The sequence below is a fragment of the Myotis yumanensis genome, unplaced genomic scaffold, assembly GCF_028538775.1.
Source record: "Myotis yumanensis isolate MYYU_CA2020_CCGP unplaced genomic scaffold, mMyoYum1.0.hap1 SCAF_11, whole genome shotgun sequence".
In the NCBI taxonomy this organism is placed as follows: domain Eukaryota; kingdom Metazoa; phylum Chordata; class Mammalia; order Chiroptera; family Vespertilionidae; genus Myotis; species Myotis yumanensis.
Window position 1 is genome coordinate 19,610,102 of NW_027223762.1, and position 21,770 is coordinate 19,631,871.

The 21,770-nt window shown below is 43.5% G+C and overlaps 1 protein-coding gene across 4 annotated transcripts in view; it reads left to right on the plus strand.

Moving 5' to 3' along the window:
- The window catches only part of TMEM178A (transmembrane protein 178A), a 205,050-nt gene that overhangs the window by 143,521 nt on the left and 39,759 nt on the right, over positions 1–21,770 (plus strand). The window contains exon 1 of one of the 4 annotated variants that reach the window (XM_070429094.1): positions 17,146–17,623. The exons of the other annotated variants lie outside the window; for them this stretch is intronic. Coding sequence (XP_070285195.1) covers positions 17,224–17,623 — 400 coding nt within the window. The 5' untranslated portion in view covers positions 17,146–17,223. Of the gene's footprint in view, positions 1–17,145; positions 17,624–21,770 lie in introns of those variants that run through there. 4 annotated transcript variants of the gene reach the window in all.

Consider the following 21,770-nt stretch of genomic DNA (forward strand, 5'->3'; position numbering starts at 1 on the left):
CAAGGTGATATGATCACATCATTCCTGCTGTGGCACAGACAGGAACTTGGGAAGCTCCCGGACATTGTCCATCTGGACTAACTCAGGTGGTCATGGCCCACCAGAGGTGGATTGTGGTTCTTCTTTCCTGGCCTTGGTAGTTTCAGCTTGCTTATATGAAGATTCCATTTTAATTAGAGAGATGACTTTACACAGATCTAGTTGGTACATGGTAGCACTAAAACGTTTGCCAAACAGCTGAATTTGCAGTGTGAATATTTGGCATGGGTAAATTGAGTTTAAAAAAAAAAAAAAGCTTTTTTATGACATCACGTAGGCTTTCTTAGTACCATCTCCCAAACAACTAAATCCTAATCTTTAATCAACACAATTTTCTTGAGCCTACACCCGCAGAGCTGTGTTTCAAGATGTTTAAGAGGTTTTGTTTTTATTCAGGTATGCTAAGGCCCATAGATCAAAACATGACTGTCATGGAAAAGATAGTTTGTTACTCACAGTCCCCAAGGGGAGGGCCTATGCCATGCCTTGGAGTGGATGTGGAGCATATAGCGCAGCACCAGGATCAGCCAGAAGGTAGAGGGAGCACAGGGAAAACTTGGGCAAGAGTCCTTGTGGTCGTTTCCAGGAAAGAAACAGGTGAGGCAGGGGTACAAGTTTAGGATTGGCTAGTTTGAAGAAATACCAGTGGGTTCTGGGGAATAAGGGCTGTCTATTGGGTGATACATAGCCCTTAAAGCAGAGTGATAGTGGCTCAGGATGTGAAAGCTCAATAAAGGACTGGGTTGGACTGGGATCTGGATTGGTTGGTTAGCATATGAAAGGTGTGATCCCTGGGGAGTTCTGTACCATCTCTAGGAATTGATTAGCCATGGGAAGGGCAGTCAGCCCCTCCAGAGTCAAAGGCCCTAGATGTCAAAGTATCAGAATAAAAAAACATGCTTAATACTGGCTGATATAAATGCAGTTAGACTTAAAAGAAAGCAAAGAATTGGCAAGCAGGAGAGTTCATAAAAATTGGATTGCCCTAACCGGTTTGGCTCAGTGGATAGAGCGTCGGCCTGTGGACTGAAGGGTCCCAGGTTCGATTCCAGTCAAGGGCATGTACCTTGGTTGCAGGCACATCCCCAGTAGGGAGTGTGCAGGAGGCAGCTGATGGATGTTTCTCTCTCACTGATGTTTCTAATGCTCTATCCCTTTCCCTTCCTCTCTGTAAAAAGTCAATAAAATATATATTTTTTAAAAATGGATATATAACCTATTAGTCTGTATAATATTATGTGAACTAACGTATTACACTTACACTGCAGATCACTGGTTTGGCATTAATAAGTATGGGAACATTTATATGTCCTTTTTTCCCTCCAAAATCACTAGATTATCATTTGAAACAGTTTATTTTTTTGGTTTTCCTGAAATTAAGCTATACAATTACCAGGTGGCAGTGCGTTCCTAATGGTGGGATTTCCTAGCCCCTCCATCATACCTTTATATATATATCTTTGTTCCCGTTTTGTTTTTTTACTCCATAAAACAGCCATATATATATATATATGACATATGTTTACATGAATCAACATATGTAACTCACTTGTCAAGTTGAGAAGCAGTATATATTTACAAATGTGTATAACTGAGTGCAAGTTGATATAAACACACAAGTTTCATTGCCTACCTTTCTTTAAGGGACAGAAAGGTACCATGGAATTTCAACAAAAACGCATCTTACAGTTGAAAAAGATATATCACATTATTGCCCCTCCAACCCCACCCCATGCCTGCCCCTTCGCTTGTTTAGTTAAGAGAGAAAAGGTCCCTGAAAAATGTACAGATAAGCACACATCTTTCATTTTTTTCAGGAATGATTTATGTTAAGATATCATTGGGATCAATAGATTTGTTTGCTATACCTTATGGTACCCTTAAGCAAGTCTCCATCAAAAATTAGACAATTGAAAATTGGTTTTGTTTTTACAATGAATGATGATTGCCATTGACTCTGTTCTCTTCTATAGGCAAGTGCCTGGGTGGGGGCATCCTCCTGAATACCAGTGAGGCAGGGCAAGCTAGAGGCTGCCACCAATGCTTTGTTCTTGGGCTGGACTCTGCCAAGCACTGGGGCATTGAACTGCTTCTTGGCCTGTGTGCCAAGGATTTCCTTCCATGCAGGATGGGCAAGACAAGGCTTATATACAAAAACCTTTTTTAATACCTATACCCATTTGCTTGTTCAACTTGAGAAGTAATAGGTCTCCAGGCCAGAAGCTCTCTCTGCTGGAAGGTTCTGAATTAATCCTTTATTTATTTCTAATATATTTTTATTGATTTCAGAGAGGAAGGGAGAGGGAGAGAGAGAGATAGAAACATCAATGATAACAGAGAATCATTGATCAGCTGCCTCCTGCATGTGCCCCCCAATGACTTCCTGGTTCATAGGTCAATACTCAACCATCTGAGCCACATATGCTGGCCCCAGTTAACCTTTAGATGTAACTGATTTCTTTCTCTCATGACCATATGCAATTCATCCCAAACCCTACTCAGATCTCCTCTCAGAATGGTGTTAGATACATGTAGCTCAACTTCTAAAAACTAATGTACTTTTTTCTTATCAGAACATCATTAACAAGGGGAATAAGACCCAATGCTGGGGCAACAGAGACTGGGGCAGGTGTAACTCAGCTTTAGTTGAACCCTCTATGTCAGGGGTCCTCAAACTATGGCCCGCGGGCCACATGCAAATACAAATATTGTATTTGTTCCCATTTTGTTTTTTTACTTCAAAATAAGATATGTGCAGTGTGCATAGGAATTTGTTCATAGTTTTTTTTTTAACTATAGTCTGGCCCTCCAACGGTCTGAGGGACAGTGAACTGGCCCCCTGTTTAAAAAGTTTGAGGACCCCTGCTCTATGTTCTATGCTTAAACCTCAGTGGTGTTCTTGACACCTTTCACTTTTATGATGCTAAGAATATAAACATTCTTCAGTTTCTCCTTTTTGTGTGTGTGCGTGTTTTGGCTGTTTCTCCATAAAGCACTCATGACCTCTCCACATTCCCCTAAATTTATTAACTTAGCTCCTTTTATTTCTACTAGTTAACCTTGATGTCTTTTCTTCCTCCTGTACAATAAATTCCTCCTCTGATCAATACACTCACTCAGTATGTACCTGCCTTAAGGAACTCTCAGAGAACTTGGTGTTGGTTTTTTGTTGTTGTTGTTTTTTGTCAGAGTCCATCTTCAGAGTCTAAAGGCGATCTCTAGGGCCATGATAACTTGGGTTCAGGTTAGTAGGGCGACAGCCACGTATGCTTCATTCTGTTAACTGCCAGGTGGAAATTCATTCTGATTGAATTCAAAGTGAAGATGAAAGAAAAAAACACAATCTTCTCAGCTCATTGTTACAGGAAACAGCTCATGGTTCTGCACACATCTGAAGAACGCACCGAAGGCACGTTTCCTGTGACTGTAACAGACACAATCACTTGCACTCAGGCTTCTCTGTGGTGTCCTGGAGCATCCACCACAAGCATTTCTATTCCTGGATGGCAGATAGAGTAGCACCTTGGGCGAGGGAAGAGTGCTCGGCTGAACTAAATGCCTGAAGAATGAGAAAGCCTGGAGTTCAGGAGGATTGGCTCAGACATCCACTCTCCAGCTGTTAGGAATTTTAATTGTCCTTTCTTTTGGAACTCAGTAGACCCTTGGAGCATGATTAAAGAGGGAGGAGGGGAAGTAATGGTGAGCTGTCTGGGAAAGGAAGCAGTTTAACCACTGTATTTGTTTCTGATTGCTGCTGTAACAAATTACCACCACCTTAGGGACTTTCAAGACAATTTATTATCTTATAGTTCTGTAGGTCAGAAGTTCAAAATTAGTCTCACTGGGCTAAAGGCAAGATACTGGCAGGATTGAATTCCTTTCTAAAAGCTCTAGGGGAGAATCTGTTTCCTTGCCTTTTCCAGTTTCTAGAGGCTGCTGTATTCCTCAGCTTACTTCCTCTATTTTCAAAGCCAGCAACAATGCATCTCTACCCGATTTCCCATTGTACACCTCTCTCTGACTATAGCCAGGGAGGAGGTTCTCTATTTGATTTCTTTGTATGTAGAATCTAATGAACAAAATAAACTGATGAACAAAATAGAACCAGAGGCATGGATACATGGAACAGACTGACAGAGGTGGGGAGGTGGGGATGGGAGGGACTGTATAAAAGAAGGTGAAGAACTTAGCCAAAGAACATATATGCCTAGCCCATGGACACAGACAACAGTGTGGTGATGGCCAGAGGGAGGGGGGGATGGGGTCTGGGTGGAGGTAGGTAAAGGGTGTGGGATGAAAAACATCTGTAATAGTGTCAAACAATAAAATAATAAAAAAACAAACAAACAAATAAATAAATGCTTGGGATTAGATTGGCCCTACCTGGATAATCCAATATAATCTCCTCATTTCAAAATTGTTAATCACATTTGCATAGTTCCTTTTGCCATCCTATATAATATAATGCTAATATGCAAATCGACCGAACAGAGAAACGACTGGTCTCTATGATGTGCACTAACCACCAGGAAGCAGATGCTCAACACAGGAGCTGCCCCCTGGTGGTCAGTGCGCTCCCACAGGGGGAACACCACTCAGCCAGAAGCTGGGCTCACCGCTGGCTGGCAAGCGCAGTGGCAGTGGTGGGAGCCTCTCCCGCCTCCACAGCAGCACTAAGGACTGTGAGAGGGCTGAGGGACACCCCCTCTTGCTCCGTCCCCCCACCCACCCACCCCCCCCACCCCCGCATGAATGTCGTGCGCCAGGCCTCTAGTATAAGATAACATTTTCACCAGTTGAGAGATGAGGGGAATTATTCTATCCTACCACAAGCACAAAGTTGATGTCCTCACTGAGATAGAAAATAGAAGCTTCTACATTTAGACCTATCTTTTTTGTTTCCCTCATATCTAATGAGATATCCATAGATTTTTTTTAAAAAATTATCTATTTGACAGCAAATCAGTCTGTGACAATGAAATTTGATTAAAGGCAAATAATAACATTAATGATACCATACTTTTTCTTTATTCAAATTATTTAATTTCAGTTTTAGGGATAACTTTGGTCTTTCCTTCTCTGTGTCTCTTCTTCAAACATACATGACCTTTCTCTTTAAAAAAAATTTTTTTTTATCTTCCTGACCTCTCTAAGTATAGAATGAGTCCTCTCCTTTCTTTGACTGCCAAAGTTCTCAATAAATTAATCAACATGTATTACCTTTTATCCCCTTCACCTTCTGGTCATCCCTCAGACACTGGGAGTTTGATGTGTCCTAATCTCTCTATTGGCACTGACCTGCTGAAGGTCCCAGGGGTCATGTCACTAAGACCCCGTCTCTCCCTTCTGCTGCCAGTTGGATGTTCCTACAATTCTCAATACATTGACCAGGCCCATCTTGAAACTCCCCATTGCTGCCTTGTGTGGCTCTCCTGATTCACTCTCAAAATGCTGCCAGACCCTGGTTCCCCATCCTCCTCCTAGCCCTTGCCTCCACACATGGCCTCTGCTCTTCTTTTCTACACTAACTTTCACAGACTTCTCTACATAGCTGCCTCTATGTGGATATCTACCAAATCTACTTTTCTAACTATCTGGTGTTAGCTTAAATTTCCAAATTTGTTCTCTCTTCTGTTTTATTTACATACTTGCTTATATGAAGGTTATTTATTTATTTTTGTCAACAAATCCACCATCGTCTTAGTCATCTTGTCTGAATCTCCAGCATTTGAGTTTGACTCTTTTCTCCCCCTTTAGTTGACCTATTCACTATTTTCATTCAAACTGTTTCTGGCAGCTTTTCCTTTCCTTGCAATGCTGCCATCATGACTCTCATCATCCAGGCCTGGGTGATCTCAAGTTCTCCTCACCAATTACCTTATCACCACTGCTAGATTAATTCCCAATCTCTCTTCTTCTGTTATGTCCTTCTTCTTTTCTTCATTGCCTAAGACCCAGTATTGTTTAAACTCTCTGCAGTCTGAATCTAATCAATATTTCCAAATTTATCCTAAACTTTTCAATTTCTCCAAACTCTCTGTGCTCACTGTCTTGTGAACATGCCTTGTTCATTACTATCTCTGGGTTCACATGGTTTTCCATTCCTGAAATACTTTCTTTCTCTCTACCAATTTACTCTCATAAATCTTTCAAAGCTCGAGTTCCAATTTCCCCAATCAATACTTTTTTGGCCATCTCTACTTAAAAAATTTCACCTTCCTTTGAACACATTAACATTTGCTGCACACATTATAGACTAGCAGAGAATTTCTAGAAGGTCTAGTCATCCACCCACCCATCTTCCTGCAACTGTCACGATGTCCTCAATTCTTTCCACTGTTACTACAGAGAAACTCTGCCTAAGACAACTTCTCCACTAGTCTACCAGATCCCTTCCTTCTTGCCCATTCACCAAAGACCTCCACCTTGCTGAATTCAATGCTTAATTCTCATTTCTTACTTTGTTTGAACAATCAGAAACTTTGAGACCTTGATGACTCTCTCCTATTTGAAACCCTTTCTTCACTTGGCTTCCAGGACTCCCATCTCTCTGGCCACTCACCCTCAACTTCTTTTGCTGGTTCCTACTCATCTCCTAGATCTCAACTAGTAGCAGTTTCATGTCTCAGTCCTTGGCCCTCTTCTCTTTTCTATAATCAGTTACTCCCTGGGTGACATCATCCAATCTCAGGGTTTAGAGTACCATTTATATGTAGATTCTGTTGGCACTCAAATTTATACCTTTAGCCTGAACTTCTACCCTGCTCACTCAGCATCTCCACTTAGATATACAATAGGCACCTCAAATCTAGTGCACCCCTACTGAGCTTCTGTACTTTATAGAGTCTTCCCCATTTCCACGGAAGATACTCTATCCAGTCCCCTTTTTTTCCTCTCTCACCACACATTGTACATATCAGAAAATCTTGTTGGCTCTACTTTCAATATATATCCAGAATCCAAACCACTGTTGTCACTCCACTATTATCATCTGATCTCTGCTATCTCTGTATAAATGATGCAAATAACAGTAAGAGTGTAGGCCCTGGAGTCACATCTTGTAGGCTTCAATCCCCCCATCTGACACTTCCTAAGAGTATAATCTTGGGCAAGTTATTTATCCTCTTTATGCTTCAGTTTCATCATTTGTAAAATAATAATAATAATAATAATAATAATAATACCACTATGGTTGTTACAAGTGTTAAATGAGAAAAACATAAAGTGCTTAGTAGAGTGCCTGGCAAAAGTATGTGATCAGCAGTAGAGTGCCTGGCAAAAGTACTCAGCAAATGTGATCAGCAAATGTTAGCCACATGCTATTAGTCTATAAAGCTATAAAAACTCCATGACAATAGGTGGAAAGTAGTAGACAAAAAGATCGGGGAAATGTGAAATGGCCATTCTCCTAAGCATAAGCCATCCCAATCTTTCAATACCCAAACCCACACTGAACCAGGTATGGAATTATCTTTCCAACCCATTCTGATCTGTGCCTACTGCTTAGTATGTTGCTTATTTTTCACAGCTTTGACTTACAGATTTAGAGAATAATACAGTTGACCCTTGAAGAACCCAAGTAATGGAAAAAGCAAGAGTTAGGGGCACCAACCCCTGAGCAGTCAAAAATTCACATATAACTTTTGACTCCCCCAAAAGTTAACTACAGTTATCCCTTGATATGGTTCTAGTACTCCTGTAGATACCAAAATCCGCAGGTGCTCAAGTCCCTTATATAAAATGGCATAGAACAATGCACATAGTTGACCCTCTTTATCCACAGACTCTTAACTGTGGATTGAAAATACTATTTTCAAACAGTGATTGGTTGAACCTGCAGGTGCAAGAACCAGGGATAAGGAAGCCCATCTGTATATTTATTGAAAAAAAAATCCCCATTGTTTTCAAACTTGTCTTGTTCAAGGGTCAACTATAGTGTAGCTCACATTTCTTGATCATGTATTATTTGCTATTGTCACCTCTTTTCCTTTGTCTTAGGAGTAATTTCTATAGCTCCTCTTCTCTAAACTTCCTTTCAAGTCCCAGGAACCTCAGACAATCTTCTTCCTGATTCTGGCTATCTTCTGAGCTGACCTCCCACTTTCAGGATTCCATATTGAGTTTGCTGTCATTGTTACAAATAAATTATTTAAACGAGTGCTCTTAAACCCAGTTAACAATACTGGTGTTGAGCTGCTTTAAGTTCTTACTTCATTGACACAAAGAAACTGGGTTTCTTGGCAAAAGTGGTTGATCTGGAATAGAAAAGGGTAAACTGCTGAGTAAGAATGGAAAAAGCAAGTAATTAAAACTACACCCTGCCCTGGCTGGTTTGGCTCAGTGGATAGAGTGTTAGCCCCCTAAAGGGTTTTGGGTTCAATTCCTGGTCAAGGGCACATACCTAGGTTGCAGGTTCAATCCCCGGCCCTGGTCAGGGCACAAATGGGAGGCAACCAGTCAATGTTTCTCTCTCTCCCCCACTCCCTCCTCCCTTACACATCCTCTGAAAATCAATGGAAAAAATATCCTTACTCCTAAGGTGTGAAATTAAAAAAAAAAGCGTAAAACCATGCCCACAAAATGTAGGACAAAAAAGAGTCAGACAGCTTCCAGAAAAGGAAATTGAGAAACTAAATAATTTCCCTAAATATCCAGAAAGTAACCTCCTGAAATTAGGATGAAACTTCAATGTTTAAAACTTTGGGGATTTATTTGGGCTAAATCCAAGGATCCTTAGGAGAAAATCCCTTTTTGTTGTACTTTTGTTTCAGCAGGATTCATAAGGGCATATGGTGATCTGGTTGGAAAACACTAAGAGACATCTCCCCCACTGCCAGCCCCTTCTCTGACTTGCCACTCAAATGATCTAAGGCTCTTGATCACATACAGATTGCAGACACCAGATAAATTAGGCAGATGAAACTCATACATCAAAGCCACCTACTTGGATTCCTTTTTGGCCATTGGTGCATTTCCTGTCTCTCTCTCTCTTTTAATTAGCCTCATAAATCTGACCCTGACAAGGTCCTACCTCTCCATACCAATAGAGGAGGTGAGATGGTAATTTGTCCTCAAGCTTTCATTTACTTCTCCACTTGAGTGACTATCAATGCCCTGTGGCACCCATTCATTACAGGGGCTCAGGTGCAGCTGTGGGGAGGTGTGTGCCAAGTCCTGCCAAACTGGATACTCCTTCCAAAAGAGCAGGATGGTTCTCCAAGCACTGTGCACATCAGATGATCACACTCCACGGGGCCTGCTGAAACCCTGGCATGCTGAGAGCTGTAAACAACATAACGCATTGTTATGTATTCTTCAGAGTATTTGACTTGCAATGGCTATTCACATACTGATGAATGATTACCTGGACTCAAGTAATTTTTCGAGAGGTTGATCCAAATCAAGCATTGAAGATAAAAACAGAGCTTTCCAGGTTGCGGGCCTGGCTGTGATGGGGGACCTGTGTTGAATTCATCATTTTTAGGGACATCTGACTCAATCTTTGTCTCCTGGTCTTGACAATGGGAATCTGGAATGTTGACCTAGCTCATGTGGGCCAACTTTGAATTTCTCATTATTCCTGGAGAGCTGCCTTCTAAGTTCTAGTAGCTGCATCTTGGCTGAGTCTTGGGTCATTCCTGAGTCTCTCCCTTTTCTCCCTGCCCTTGTAAGAAGGAAGCTATCTCTTTTTCTTCTCTCAGGTGGATGCTATCCACAGCTGGCTTGGTGTCTCCTTGTCCTCTCAGGGCTTCCCCAACCCCTTGCATGGGGAGGGGAAGGCCAGGCACTCCCTATATTCCCCTAACATGATTTGCATCCCCCAAAATGCAGTCACTATGAGCAGGCATTTTCTGCAGAGGCTTTTCTATCTAGTCCATTTAAAGTCCTTGAGAAATGGAGATACCTCATCGCACTCTGACAGCTTATTTCGGCTATTCACAAAGCAGTATTAAACCTCTTTTATGGGCTCATAACAGCCTATTGAGAGAGCATAATGGTTTCTCATACTTTAGAATGCCCACCATTCCACCAATACTATAGACAATTTATGTTTTTAGGGGCCTTATGGTAGGCCTCCATGCTTTTCATTAGGGCATAATTCTTGGGAGAAGAATGTTCTATACTGCACCTGAGATCATGGCTGGCACATGTGAGCAGTCACCAGATATTGTTGGTGATGATAAATGACAGCAATGACAACAGCTGCCATTTTTATATGGAGCACTTATATGTCAGCCTTTACGGTCACTCTGTGCTAAATGCGCTGTATTGATTCTCACAGAAACTTTAAGAAGGATATTATTACTCTTATCCCCATTTCACAGACAAGAAAACAGAGGCTTGGAGAGACTAAGTAAATCCCTCTCCCCACACTAAAATTTGAACTAAACTCTCCATGACTCCACATCCCAGACTTTACATTGTCTTGTCGCTGTCATTATTGTATATCATTAGACTCCCCTGTCTTGGCTTTGGGTACATGCATTTTCTTGGTTTTCCTCCTACCTTTCTTCCCAATCTCCTCTTGCGATAAAGCTCTAAGTGCCTCAGAGCCTGCCTTGACCTGAACCTCTTCGTTTTCTAGCTACACTTTCCCCTAAGCCAGTGGTCGGCAAACTCATTAGTCAACAGAGCCAAATATCAACAGTGCAATACAACGATTGAAATTTCTTTTGAGAGCCAAATTTTTAAAACTTAAACTATATAGGTAGGTACATTGTTATTAACTTAATTAGGGTACTCCCAAGGCTTAGGAAGAGCCACACTCAAGGAGCCAAAAAGCCGCATGTGGCTCGAGAGCCGAGAGCCGCAGTTTGCCGACCACGGCCCTAAGCAATCTCATCTAGTCCCGTGAATTTAAATATCAAGATACATATAACACCTTTACGCTGACATCTCTAAAATCTAATCTTCATTCCAGACTGCTTCCCTCACTCTCAGTTTCATAATTCCAATTGAGATTTCTAAATGGCATCTCAAACTTAAATTCAAAACAGATTTTCTTTTTTACTTCTCCTCCAAGCACGTTCCACTTCTCAGTGCATGATACCACCATGCAAGCACTCAAACCCGAAGTGTAGGCCTGGTCCTTCATTTCTCCTTTCCCTTATGTGGAGTCACAGTAATTCTGATTTCGATCTCTACACCTCTCTGTTTCTGCTGCAGGCTCTTTAGTCTAAACGATTAATACCCCTGTCTGGACTATTACAGTAGCCTCCTGTCCACCCCTAGTCCCAATCCATTTTTCACATAGTCTTCGGAGTGACATTTAAAACATGACTCAACTCATTCCCTTCCCCTGCTTAAAACTCTTCAAAGATTTTCTTTGGACTAAAGTCCAACTCCATCAGATGGCCTTCAAGACCGTGTATGATCTGGCCATTGGCTGACTCTGCAACGGAATCTCATACCGCTTGCTGCCTCACTCACTGCTCTCTGCCTATGGTGGTCTCTTTTCAGTTCCCAGTGGCACAGAGCTCTTTTATGCCTCAGGACCTTTGTACTGGAGGTTTTCTCTGCCTGGAGTAGAACTCCCTGGCCCATGAGTGCTCAAAGGTTAGTTGAACAATTGAGAATTGTAGATTGCCTCTCCTTATATGAATAATATAAATAATAAGCACATTAAAAATGTTATTATCAACTTATTTAGCCATTTGTATTTATGACATTTAAATTATATGGGCTTGACATAATTAAGCAATGAGTTTTCTAAAGCATGTTTATATGTTTACATGAATGGAGTAGGGACGAGAAGGGAGCAGGAGTGGGAATGGGAGGAAACATAATTAGCATGCGATAATCATGAATCATTAATCCTGTGAGACAGATGTTACTATCCATGTTTTTCAGAACCGAGGTGATTAGAAGAGGTTAGGTAAGTAGCTGGCTAAGGGTGAGCAGGTCGGAAGCAGTGGGTCTGGAATTTACAGGTGGTCTGACTCCAGCAAACACGTGTGGTCCCCAGGTCCTGGAGCCTCGGAGCAGACACAGCTGAGAGCTGAGGTTTGAGGGTGAGAGAAAAGGACACATACCTGGAAACACTGGCTTTTTTGTTCACATGGGAAGCATCACCGGCTGCGGTGAGTTGGAGAGACTGGACATCTTAGTTATATCCAATTCTGCCTTGGTTGTCAAACACGGCCTCCATGAGCTGAATCAGGCCCCACCTTCAAAACACGGTATCCATACACACAGATAAGGTGGGAATACAGTTAGGTATGACAATTAATAAGCCGCCATCTGCTAAACATCACACTCTGAGTGGGACTTAACATGGTTATGGGTTTCTTTGAACATTTTTTTTTTCACCATATGTGCTTAAAGTCTCTAAAAAGGAAACAGCTTAATCCAGGAATGTGAAAAAGAATGGTGACATTCTGTAGTGTGTCAGTGAAATGAGAAACTTATCAGGCACTGTCTATTTCGGGGGGGTTTGTGGTATTTTATGGTTCCAGGCTTCCAGTTAGTGACAAAATGGCACTGCCAAGATGACTTAGCACATGTGTGGGGTGGAGAAGAGCACTGTGGTAGGTGCTACTTCTAAAAGTTACTGTTGGCTTTGTCCTGGACTAACTTTGACACACGTTCAGAAAATACCCCTTTTCCTCCAAAGCCTGACTGAAATAATATCTAATCGGCTTGGCTTACACATATTCTTCCTGATGGATAGTATCTCTCTGTTGCATTGTGTTTGCACCTCTGTGCTAGCACTCATCCCAGGCCATCTCTCTTTTAGCCACTTGCATTTCTATCTTCTTCCTCCTCCACTAACCCACAGCTCCTGAGGGCACAAACCATGTTTTTTTCATCTTTGCATACTTCAGTGGGGCTTAGCACAATCACTTATACTGGAGGTACTCAAATATGCTTTGTTGAATTAAAAAATAAAATTATTTTAGGAAAAAATTTAGAATCATGACTGTAACACAACATACCTCAATTATTGACAGATATGGCACACTGTAGATCAAGAACATAATGGACTATATCCTTACATTAAATGCTAAAAAAATTCTACCAAGAAAAAAAAAATCTCCACTCATTATGAAAGCCGGTGTGTGGTTTAGGTTAAGTTGCATTGAGTAAATTTTGTGGAATCCAAATGTTTGAAATAAAGAGTGATGTTGCTTTTGGTCTTGGCACTGGGGCAAAGGGTGAAAGCCTTTTAGAATATTCATGGTTAGCTTAGCATAGGTATGTCAATAAATCATGGCCATAGCTCTCTGATAATCAGATCTCTCTCTCTCTCTCTCTCTCGACATTTTTATAGAGAAATATTATTTAAAAACTTCCTGACTGTAAAGAGAAATACAATGAATGTCATAAAGCACCTATATATTATGATAAGTGTGTTTAGAGCAGGCAAAGTATTTTGTTTTCTAAATATTCAAACATAGCCAACACATCAGTTGGGATGTTAAAATGCCATGGGAATACTGACAGCAACAAAGGACTTTAGAGCAAGATAGCAGATAATTCTCTCTAACCTAGAAAGGAGAGTGGAAGATGAGGGATTACATAATCAAAGTCACCTCTGAAGAAGATGCATTTGGCAACAGTATACAGGACAACTGCAGGCAGGGTTGCTCCTGGAAGGGTGGGGACCAAGGAGGAAGCTGTAATAAGAATGCAGATGTGAGGTGAGAGAGGCATAATGACAGCAAGTAGTAGATACGTAGAGGAAAATTTGGCCAAGAAAAAATCCCCACGACTTTGTGAATGTGATAGATATTTCTAAAATAGTGAGCCTGAGTGACTTGAAGGATTTGTCAATACAGGAAGTAGGGAGGGGTAGCTGAACCATAGGGAAATATGAGTTTACTTTTGGACATGTTGAGTTCAATCGTACAGTGAGACACCCAGATGGAAATTCTCTGGCTCTATCCTGTCATTTTAGAACATTGTTGTTCTCAGAGGGATGCATGGGGGATATCAGATCTGCAGACAGCAAAGAGATATTTAGGACAAGTGAAGAACAAGCTAAGTTTGAAAACGTTGAGGTCACAGCACAGCCACGGCTGAGACATGCTACAGTGGTCTGGCTGGGTATTTAATGTCACAGCATGCCGCCTCCCTGCCAGGCTAAATGCCCTCATACATTGACTGTGTTCTGGGCTAGACTTCTGTTTCTACTCCTCTCTAAGTACTTAGCTTGTAGTCAGGCATTAGAACATGACAACTTTAGAATTTTTTAAATGTAGGAAAAAAAAAATCCTTATTTTACAGTGGCCCGAAATATTGAAGCCTCCAAATTTGCGAGGTAGACATGTAAATCAGAGAGTTAATATTCTGACTGTAATGACAAGATGCCTGATCTAATCCTCCTGGTAAAGTTTAATTCATCCTTCGAGAACTAACTCAAAGGTTACTGTCTCTAAGCAGTTTCTCGACTCCCCCAACAGTTCATTTTTTTCCTTGTCCATAGTCCCACAACTCTTGGTTCTTATTTCTACTAGAGCACATAGCACAGTCTATGTGTCTATGGGTTGCCACTAGACTGGTTGCATCTTGAAGATGGGAACTATTTATCTGTGTATTTCCCACTTCCCTAACAGAGTGGGGGTTAGTGGGTGGCATTTCATTGCTGGAAATACCCAAAAGAGAAATTTTAAGGACACGGATGGAGCAATGTGCAGCTGCCGTAGCAAAGCCTGTGTACGCATCATATGTCACATCCCTGCTGATGGCGTTAATGCTGCACCAGCAGAGGCAGTGCGCTCATTACATGCTGCTGGCCCATATTTGTAATGTGTGACATTTTTTAATGAAATACTGTCAAGGGTAATTCATCATATAGTAACTTTTGGATTATATGCTGAGACGGGTCTTACACATAGACACATTGCACTTGGAGGATAATGCTATTTTCTAAGGAGGGTATGATCCTAAGGTTCTGGCTAGGAAAATGCGGCTGAACATTAGGCTCTTTTAAGTTCATCAGATGTGCCTGAAAAAGAGGTTTCCTTTTGTCTACTCCAGTTAAGGATGGTCATTGTGTAAAGAGAATCAGGTGACTCTGAAATGGGGCAGACTATTTCTTTCCTGCAGAACATCAGTGTTTGAAAGGGAGTGAAGGCTTGCTAAAGGTTTGTAATCACTTTATCTCAAGAGGCATTTTAAAAAAAATAAAAGGACACATGACAACTTGAGTGAATTTCAGATGTCAACCGTTAAAGGTATTCTCTCTGCGTATCCACAAAGATCTAGGATTTTACACCTATTACAGAGAATAAATAAGAGGAAGTTTCTAAGTCTCATCATTTTTGTGTAAGTCCAGATAAGACGCCTTTGATGAGCTTAGCATTTCCTTTTAAGGGAGAGCTTATAGGTGAGAGGAACACTAAAATTATAATTCTTTGTCTTCCTTAATTAGACTAGAGCTTACCATAGATCTTGCTGAAGCTGTGAGAAAATCCAAGCAATAATTCACATTGTCAGGCCGGCAGAAATGGGCACGGGGGTCCAATATGACTGAAAGATTTGCTTAAGTGATCTATCTGTTAACTGAACAGCTCAGAAGGGGTACAAGTCTTCATTGGAAATATACCCTCTGATGATAGTACAAAGAGCAATGAAAAAAATCTGAGCAAGATTCTTATACCACCTTTACAGATGTCATTCCAGAGAAACTGTATAAATCACATTAATACCAATTGATGTGGGGGCACTAATTAATAAGTCCCATTAAATGGTGGAGTAATGACATTTAGCATCTAATGACTGCCTCATAATCTTTTGATCATTAATATTTCATAGCATAAGAACACAAGAACTGGCATCCCTGGGTTCATGCAGCCTGGCTCTCCAGTCTCTGACAGGGCCCCAAGAGGACTCAGTGGCACAAGGACTAACGGTATTGCACCTCTGGTGTAAGGATGCACAACACAAGCAATTAACTCCTTCAGTTCCCTGGGTCCTAACATTTACTCATGTTAGAAACTGTGGGTCTGCCTGCCATTCTCAGAATTAACATCTGTGACTACTGGGTGCCCTGAAGAACAGCAGGGAGCGGACATGTGGACTTTGGGGTGTAGCATTGCTTTGTTGTTGACCCTCTCAGCTCATGCAAGACAACTGCACAGGAGAAAAAAGCATTACTTTGATTTATTACCAGGGCTTTCTTTATTCAAAGGCACTAATCACCTCACAGAGCAGGTGCCATAGCAAGGGTTTATTGATCCGATGCCCTCCTAGAAATTCCAGGAGGATGCCACTCTGGCAAGAGATGGAGATGGTTAAGGAAAAGGACGCCCTTCTCCCAGCAGGCTGCAGTGAAGTGGAAGAAACTCTCTGGCCATGGGTCTACCGCTCCAGTGACACTCGGGCTCTTTTCTTTCACAAGAGGGGCTGGAGCAGAGAGAACTCAGAGCTTGCAGTGGGCAAGCGAGAGGGAAGGAGGAAGGCGACAGAGCTGCCAGGGGCGGGAGAAAGGGTCTTCAGCTCCAGATCAAGATCCCAAAGAGTTAAATGCTACCAAGCAGCGCGACCTGGGTGGGATTTGCTTCTGGGTATAAAACAGGACGCTGATCGAAATCAAGTGGGACAAGTGACAAGGCTGAGTCTGATGTTGGTGGATGTCTTTTCACGTCATTGGAGGGCAGAGGACCGGAGGCAGGCAGTGGGCTCAGCCAGTCCAGGGCAGGGACCAAAAGGGACGCGGAGCCGGTGAAAAGAGGGACAAATGGGAGGAGAGAAGAGGGAAAGAGTTGAAGAAAAGTAAGGGGAAAGTGGGAACCGGTGTAAGGGGGTGGGGTGGGGGGGAGAGGAGGATGTGAGAGAGAAAAGCGAGGGCGGCGAGGAGGCATTAAGAAGGGAAGGGGGGTCGCTGGAGAGAAGGGCCAACAGTTCGATCCGGGGGAGGGGCGAGGGGCGAGGGGCGTGAGCGCGGGGTGGGGCGCAGAGAGTGAGCAGAGGGGCTGGAGGAGGAGGGCGAGAAAGTGCAGATCGGCTCGGCACGGCGCGGGGAGGAGGGGGGGGGGGGGCGAGGATTCTGGGCCGGGAAGGGGACAGGAGGGTGGTGGGGAGGAGAGATAAGAAGGGGAAGAGGGAGAGCGGGGCCAGCAGCCGGGTGGGCGGGGAGGCCGCGGGAGGGAGCGCGGAGGAGAGCCGAGGCCAAGTGCATTGTGTCTGGCGGCGGCGCGCGAGCCCACCGGCGGCGGCGGGGCTGCGGCGGGGCGGGGAGCCATGGAGCCGCGGGCGCTCGTCACGGCGCTCAGCCTCGGCCTCAGCCTCTGCTCCCTGGGGCTGCTGGTCACGGCCATCTTCACCGACCACTGGTACGAGACGGACCCCCGGCGCCACAAGGAGAGCTGCGAGCGCAGCCGCGCCGGCGCCGACCCCCCGGACCAGAAGAACCGCCTGATGCCGCTGTCGCACCTGCCGCTCCGGGACGCGCCCCCGCTCGGGCGCCGGCTGCTCCCGGGCCGCCCCGGGCACGCGGACCCCGAGTCCTGGCGCTCGCTGCTGGGGCTCGGGGGGCCGGACGCCGAGTGCGGCCGGCCGCTCTTCGCCACCTACTCTGGCCTCTGGAGGAAGTGCTACTTCCTGGGCATCGACCGGGACATCGACACCCTCATCCTCAAAGGTGAGCGGCGGGCGCGCCTCGCTCCCCGGGCGCCCACCCGCGCGCGCGTGCAGTGCAGCCCGCGGCTCCTGGGGTCACCTCCCCACCGCGTCCGGGTGCCCGGGCTCCGCTCCCCGGCACATTCTTTCCTCCTCCCCAGCCGCCTCCTGTCTTGATCCTTTCCCCCTTCTTTCCCGTTTCTCCTTCCTTCTCCCACTCCCGCACTTGATTCTTCCCTAACTCTCTTCTTTCCTCCCCATCCTGTTCTTCCTTTCCCCTTCCCTCGGGTCCGTGCTTTAGTCCCCCCCCCCCCCACCCCCACCCCCCGCCCCTTTCTCTGCTGCTTTCCTCCCTTTGCCCTCTGAGTTCCCACTGCTTTCCCTCTCCTCCTCCTCCCCTGTCTTGTGCACCTGCCGCACTTGGAACGCCTGTCCATTTTCTTGAAGCGGCTCCCCACTGGGCTCCCAGTAGGCTCCTTCCCTCAAGTTGTGCTTTCCTTTTTGAAATAACTGTTGGAAGAAAAGTGGTGCAAACCTGGGGAGACGGGGAGAAGGGCTTTTCCCCGTACGGAGCTGATGTTGGTGGCAGAAGGAACTGATGTGGTAGCTGCCAGGCTAGTGGGGAGCTCAGGAGGCCTGAGGAACCGTCCCCCAAACCTCCTAAACTGCCGGGTTCTTAGGGATTCGACCTCAACTATATCCTCAAGGCACTGGTGGAACTCAGCTCGGACATCTACTAGTGCTTTTTTCCACCTCGGTGAGGACACTGCACACCATCCTCAGTGTCTTCTAGACACACCTGGGTGAGGAGAGGAGAGAACCTGCCCAAACCCTTGCAAGTAGAGCTTTCCGGATTCGCGCGTGAAATCTCTGCATGACCCCTCTCTGTTACTTTTGTGCCAGCTTGTAAGGCTGCTTCAGTCCTTGTTTTGTCATTTGGCACTGAGTTGCAGAGCATCAGTTTGGTCCTCTGAAAGCTATGCATCACCTGGGTCCTATGCATGGAATCACATAGTTTAAAAAATAACCTCGCTTATTCAATGTGACAATCCTATTGGGGAAGCTCATTTCTAATTTTCAGAGCTCCGGCCTTAATACAACATTTTTGGAGATGCAATAAATAAATAAATAAATAAACCTTTCTCTTGGACTAGCAAAAAAAAGAAAAAGGAAAGAAAGAAAGAAAGAAAAGAAAAAGTCTAAAATCAGTACATAGTACATGTTTGTATTTAGTAGCCATTGGGGAAAACAAATGAACAGATTTGTGTTGAATTCCACTTTGGAATGGAATTGCTTAGAAAGGAGGAGGTTAACAATATTTTGGCCTTCAGAACATTGTTGGTTGGCATATTCTTCATTTCTCAAATGTGTTGACTTCCTGCTTCCCATGGCTCGCCCAGCTGGGGTCTGCCATCTGAAACCTGTCTGTTCATGGAGGGACTCCAGAGCTTTGGGAGATCAGACACAGTAACCTTCCCTCGGAGAGTGCACCTTTTTCTTTCCCTTCCTAACTTGCATCCAAATCTGATTTCTCCTCATGACGATGCTGCATAATTAATTCTGATAGTAGCACAGCACATGAACAAACTGTAAACGCTGGATTTGGAGGCTCAGTTATGGAATGCTCATTTAGGCAAGGCAATTTAGAAAGATAAGCAGTGTAGTCTGTCTTTGGAAATGACAGAGCTGCATTTCCTTGCACTCTTTCTATGCCTAGAGTATTTGATTGCAAGTAGATTGCTTATAGAGTAATGCCTGTACCATCAGGCAGAGTCCAACCCAACTGCAGGAGAGGGACCCCTCCAGGACACTGCGCATTGCCCGCCTCTGCAGGTGCCCTGGCTCGCTGAGGTGCTTAGCTCCTGGTTAGTCCAGAATCAATAATCCTAGAGAGAGAGGGACTCTAGAGGTCATTGAATTCTACCTCTCATCCATTGTTCAAACTCCCTTCTTCTGCCATCTTTCTGACAAATGGTTGTCTAGCCTAGTGCTTTCATAAGACAGAATTTATATACTTTAAAGAATTTTATTGTTCTTGGTATGATTGTTTTAGGTTAAAACAAGCTCGGGTTTACAGTATTGATGGTCTGTAGCTAATCCTTTATGCAGAACACTAAAAAGTCCTAGTTTGTAATCGAAGACATGGGCTCAATTGCTGACTCTGCTATTAAATTGCAGGATAGCCTCCAACAGGTGGCTCGGCCTCCTTGGACTTCAGTTTCTTGTCTATAGTATTAGGAAGGCTGTCTATTCTTTAGGGCACTTTCTACTTCTGAAAGCCATCACTGATGTAGTAATAACAATGTAAATTTAGCTTCCTGGGAAATTAATGGGCTGACATTATTAAGACATGAGGAGTTTGGAGAAAATGGCAAGACATCAGTACATTATAGAATCGTAATTTGTTGTTTGGGAGATGGCCAAAAATGCCTCAAGGACTTTCAACATTGCTACTAACCTACCTTAGGCTACCCAAGTCTAAGACTTAGATAACCTAAATCTTAGACTTACTAGTAGGTAACCTAAGTCTTCTGGATCTCAGGCTCATCTGTGAAGTGAATGGGTAAAATGAGCAGCATTAACATTATATGAATAATTTGAGAAAGGAAAATGTTGCTGACATTTCCTTTCTCAAACAGATGATTTTGGCACCTGTATTAGGTAAACAGTATTACCTTTGTTTTGACATCTGACATTAGTGGCTGTGGTATGAATTTCTTTAAATGAGTCATATATAATTAGAAACTGACATCACATCCAATTAAAAAGTTGGATAAGTAGGGTCTCAAGTTCCATCCTTATTTTCTTCTCTGAAGTACCTTGTTTATGAGTTCTAATATTTAAACATTTTAATAATAGAAATTCAAAAGAAATAGACTCAGTGGGGAGGGGTGGGAAAGGGCTTCAAGAACCACCTGGAATATTTAGTGAGCTTTTGAGATAAAAGGAGATCAGCCTTTCCTCATTTGGACTCAGAGGGCAGTGTCAGGAGGTGAGTGAACATTGCAGAGGAAACTGCTGAGTTGATACTATGGAAAACATTCTCACAATTGGAATTGGTTGCATTTCCTGTTACCGGAGGCAAGTATTTTTGAGAGATGTATAGTAGAGTAGATATAAATAGTCAATATGGACAGTGAGAGCTTAGTTTAGAAAGGAAATGTGGAGACTCTATAGCAGCGGTTCTCAACCTGTGGGTCGCGACCCCTTTGGGGGTCGCACGACCCTTTCACAGGGGTCGCCTAAATACATCCTGCATATCAGATATTTACATTACGATTCATAACAGTAGCGACATTACAGTTGTGAAGCAGCAACGAAAATAATTTTATGGTTGGGGGTCACCACAACATGAGGAACTGTATTTAAGGGTCGTGGCATTAGGAAAGTTGAGAACCACTGCTCTATAGTCTTAATCCACCTAAGAGAAATCACACGAGCCAGAAAAGCATTGATCTTAATGGGACAAATACAGTACATAGTTGGGAAAAATCATCAAATCCTGATTGTTAGCCTTTCATTATGATTCCTGTTCACCTCTAGCCCAGAGTGACCCTCGAAGGTCTAGATCGGGCCTTCACCCAGGACCTTCAATGAGAATAGAGGTGAAATTATTGATAAACCCAGTCTATCAATAATAAAGTCATGGAGAAAATGGCAAGACATCAGTACATTATAGAATCGTAATTTGTTGTTTGGGAGATGGCCAAAAATGCCTCAAGGACTTTCAACATTGCTTCTAACCTACCTTAGGCTACCCAAGTCTAAGACTTAGGTAACCTAAATCTTAGACTTACTAGTAGGCAAATGACAGAAAATACAGTGCAAAATGATGGAGTGCTTTGGGGGACGCTCAGTCATTCTGTTCCAATGCTTTGGGGGACGCTCAGTCATTCTGTTCCAATGCTTTGGGGGACGCTCAGTCATTCTTGGTTCTTAAAGAACCAAGACTAGAACCCTATGCTACTCTACCAGGCTGACTTTTGGTGCTAAGGAAGTTTTGCTGGTCAAAGTAAGGACTGTCTCTGATAAGTATGCAAATGGAGTCGGCCTGGTGGTCAAATCCCTCTAGTGTTAACTACAACAATTAAGGCTTGGCTAGAACAAGACTGCGCACAGAGACCACAAGGGGGTGCACCAAGAAAGCATAAAAGATGCGGAGACAAAAA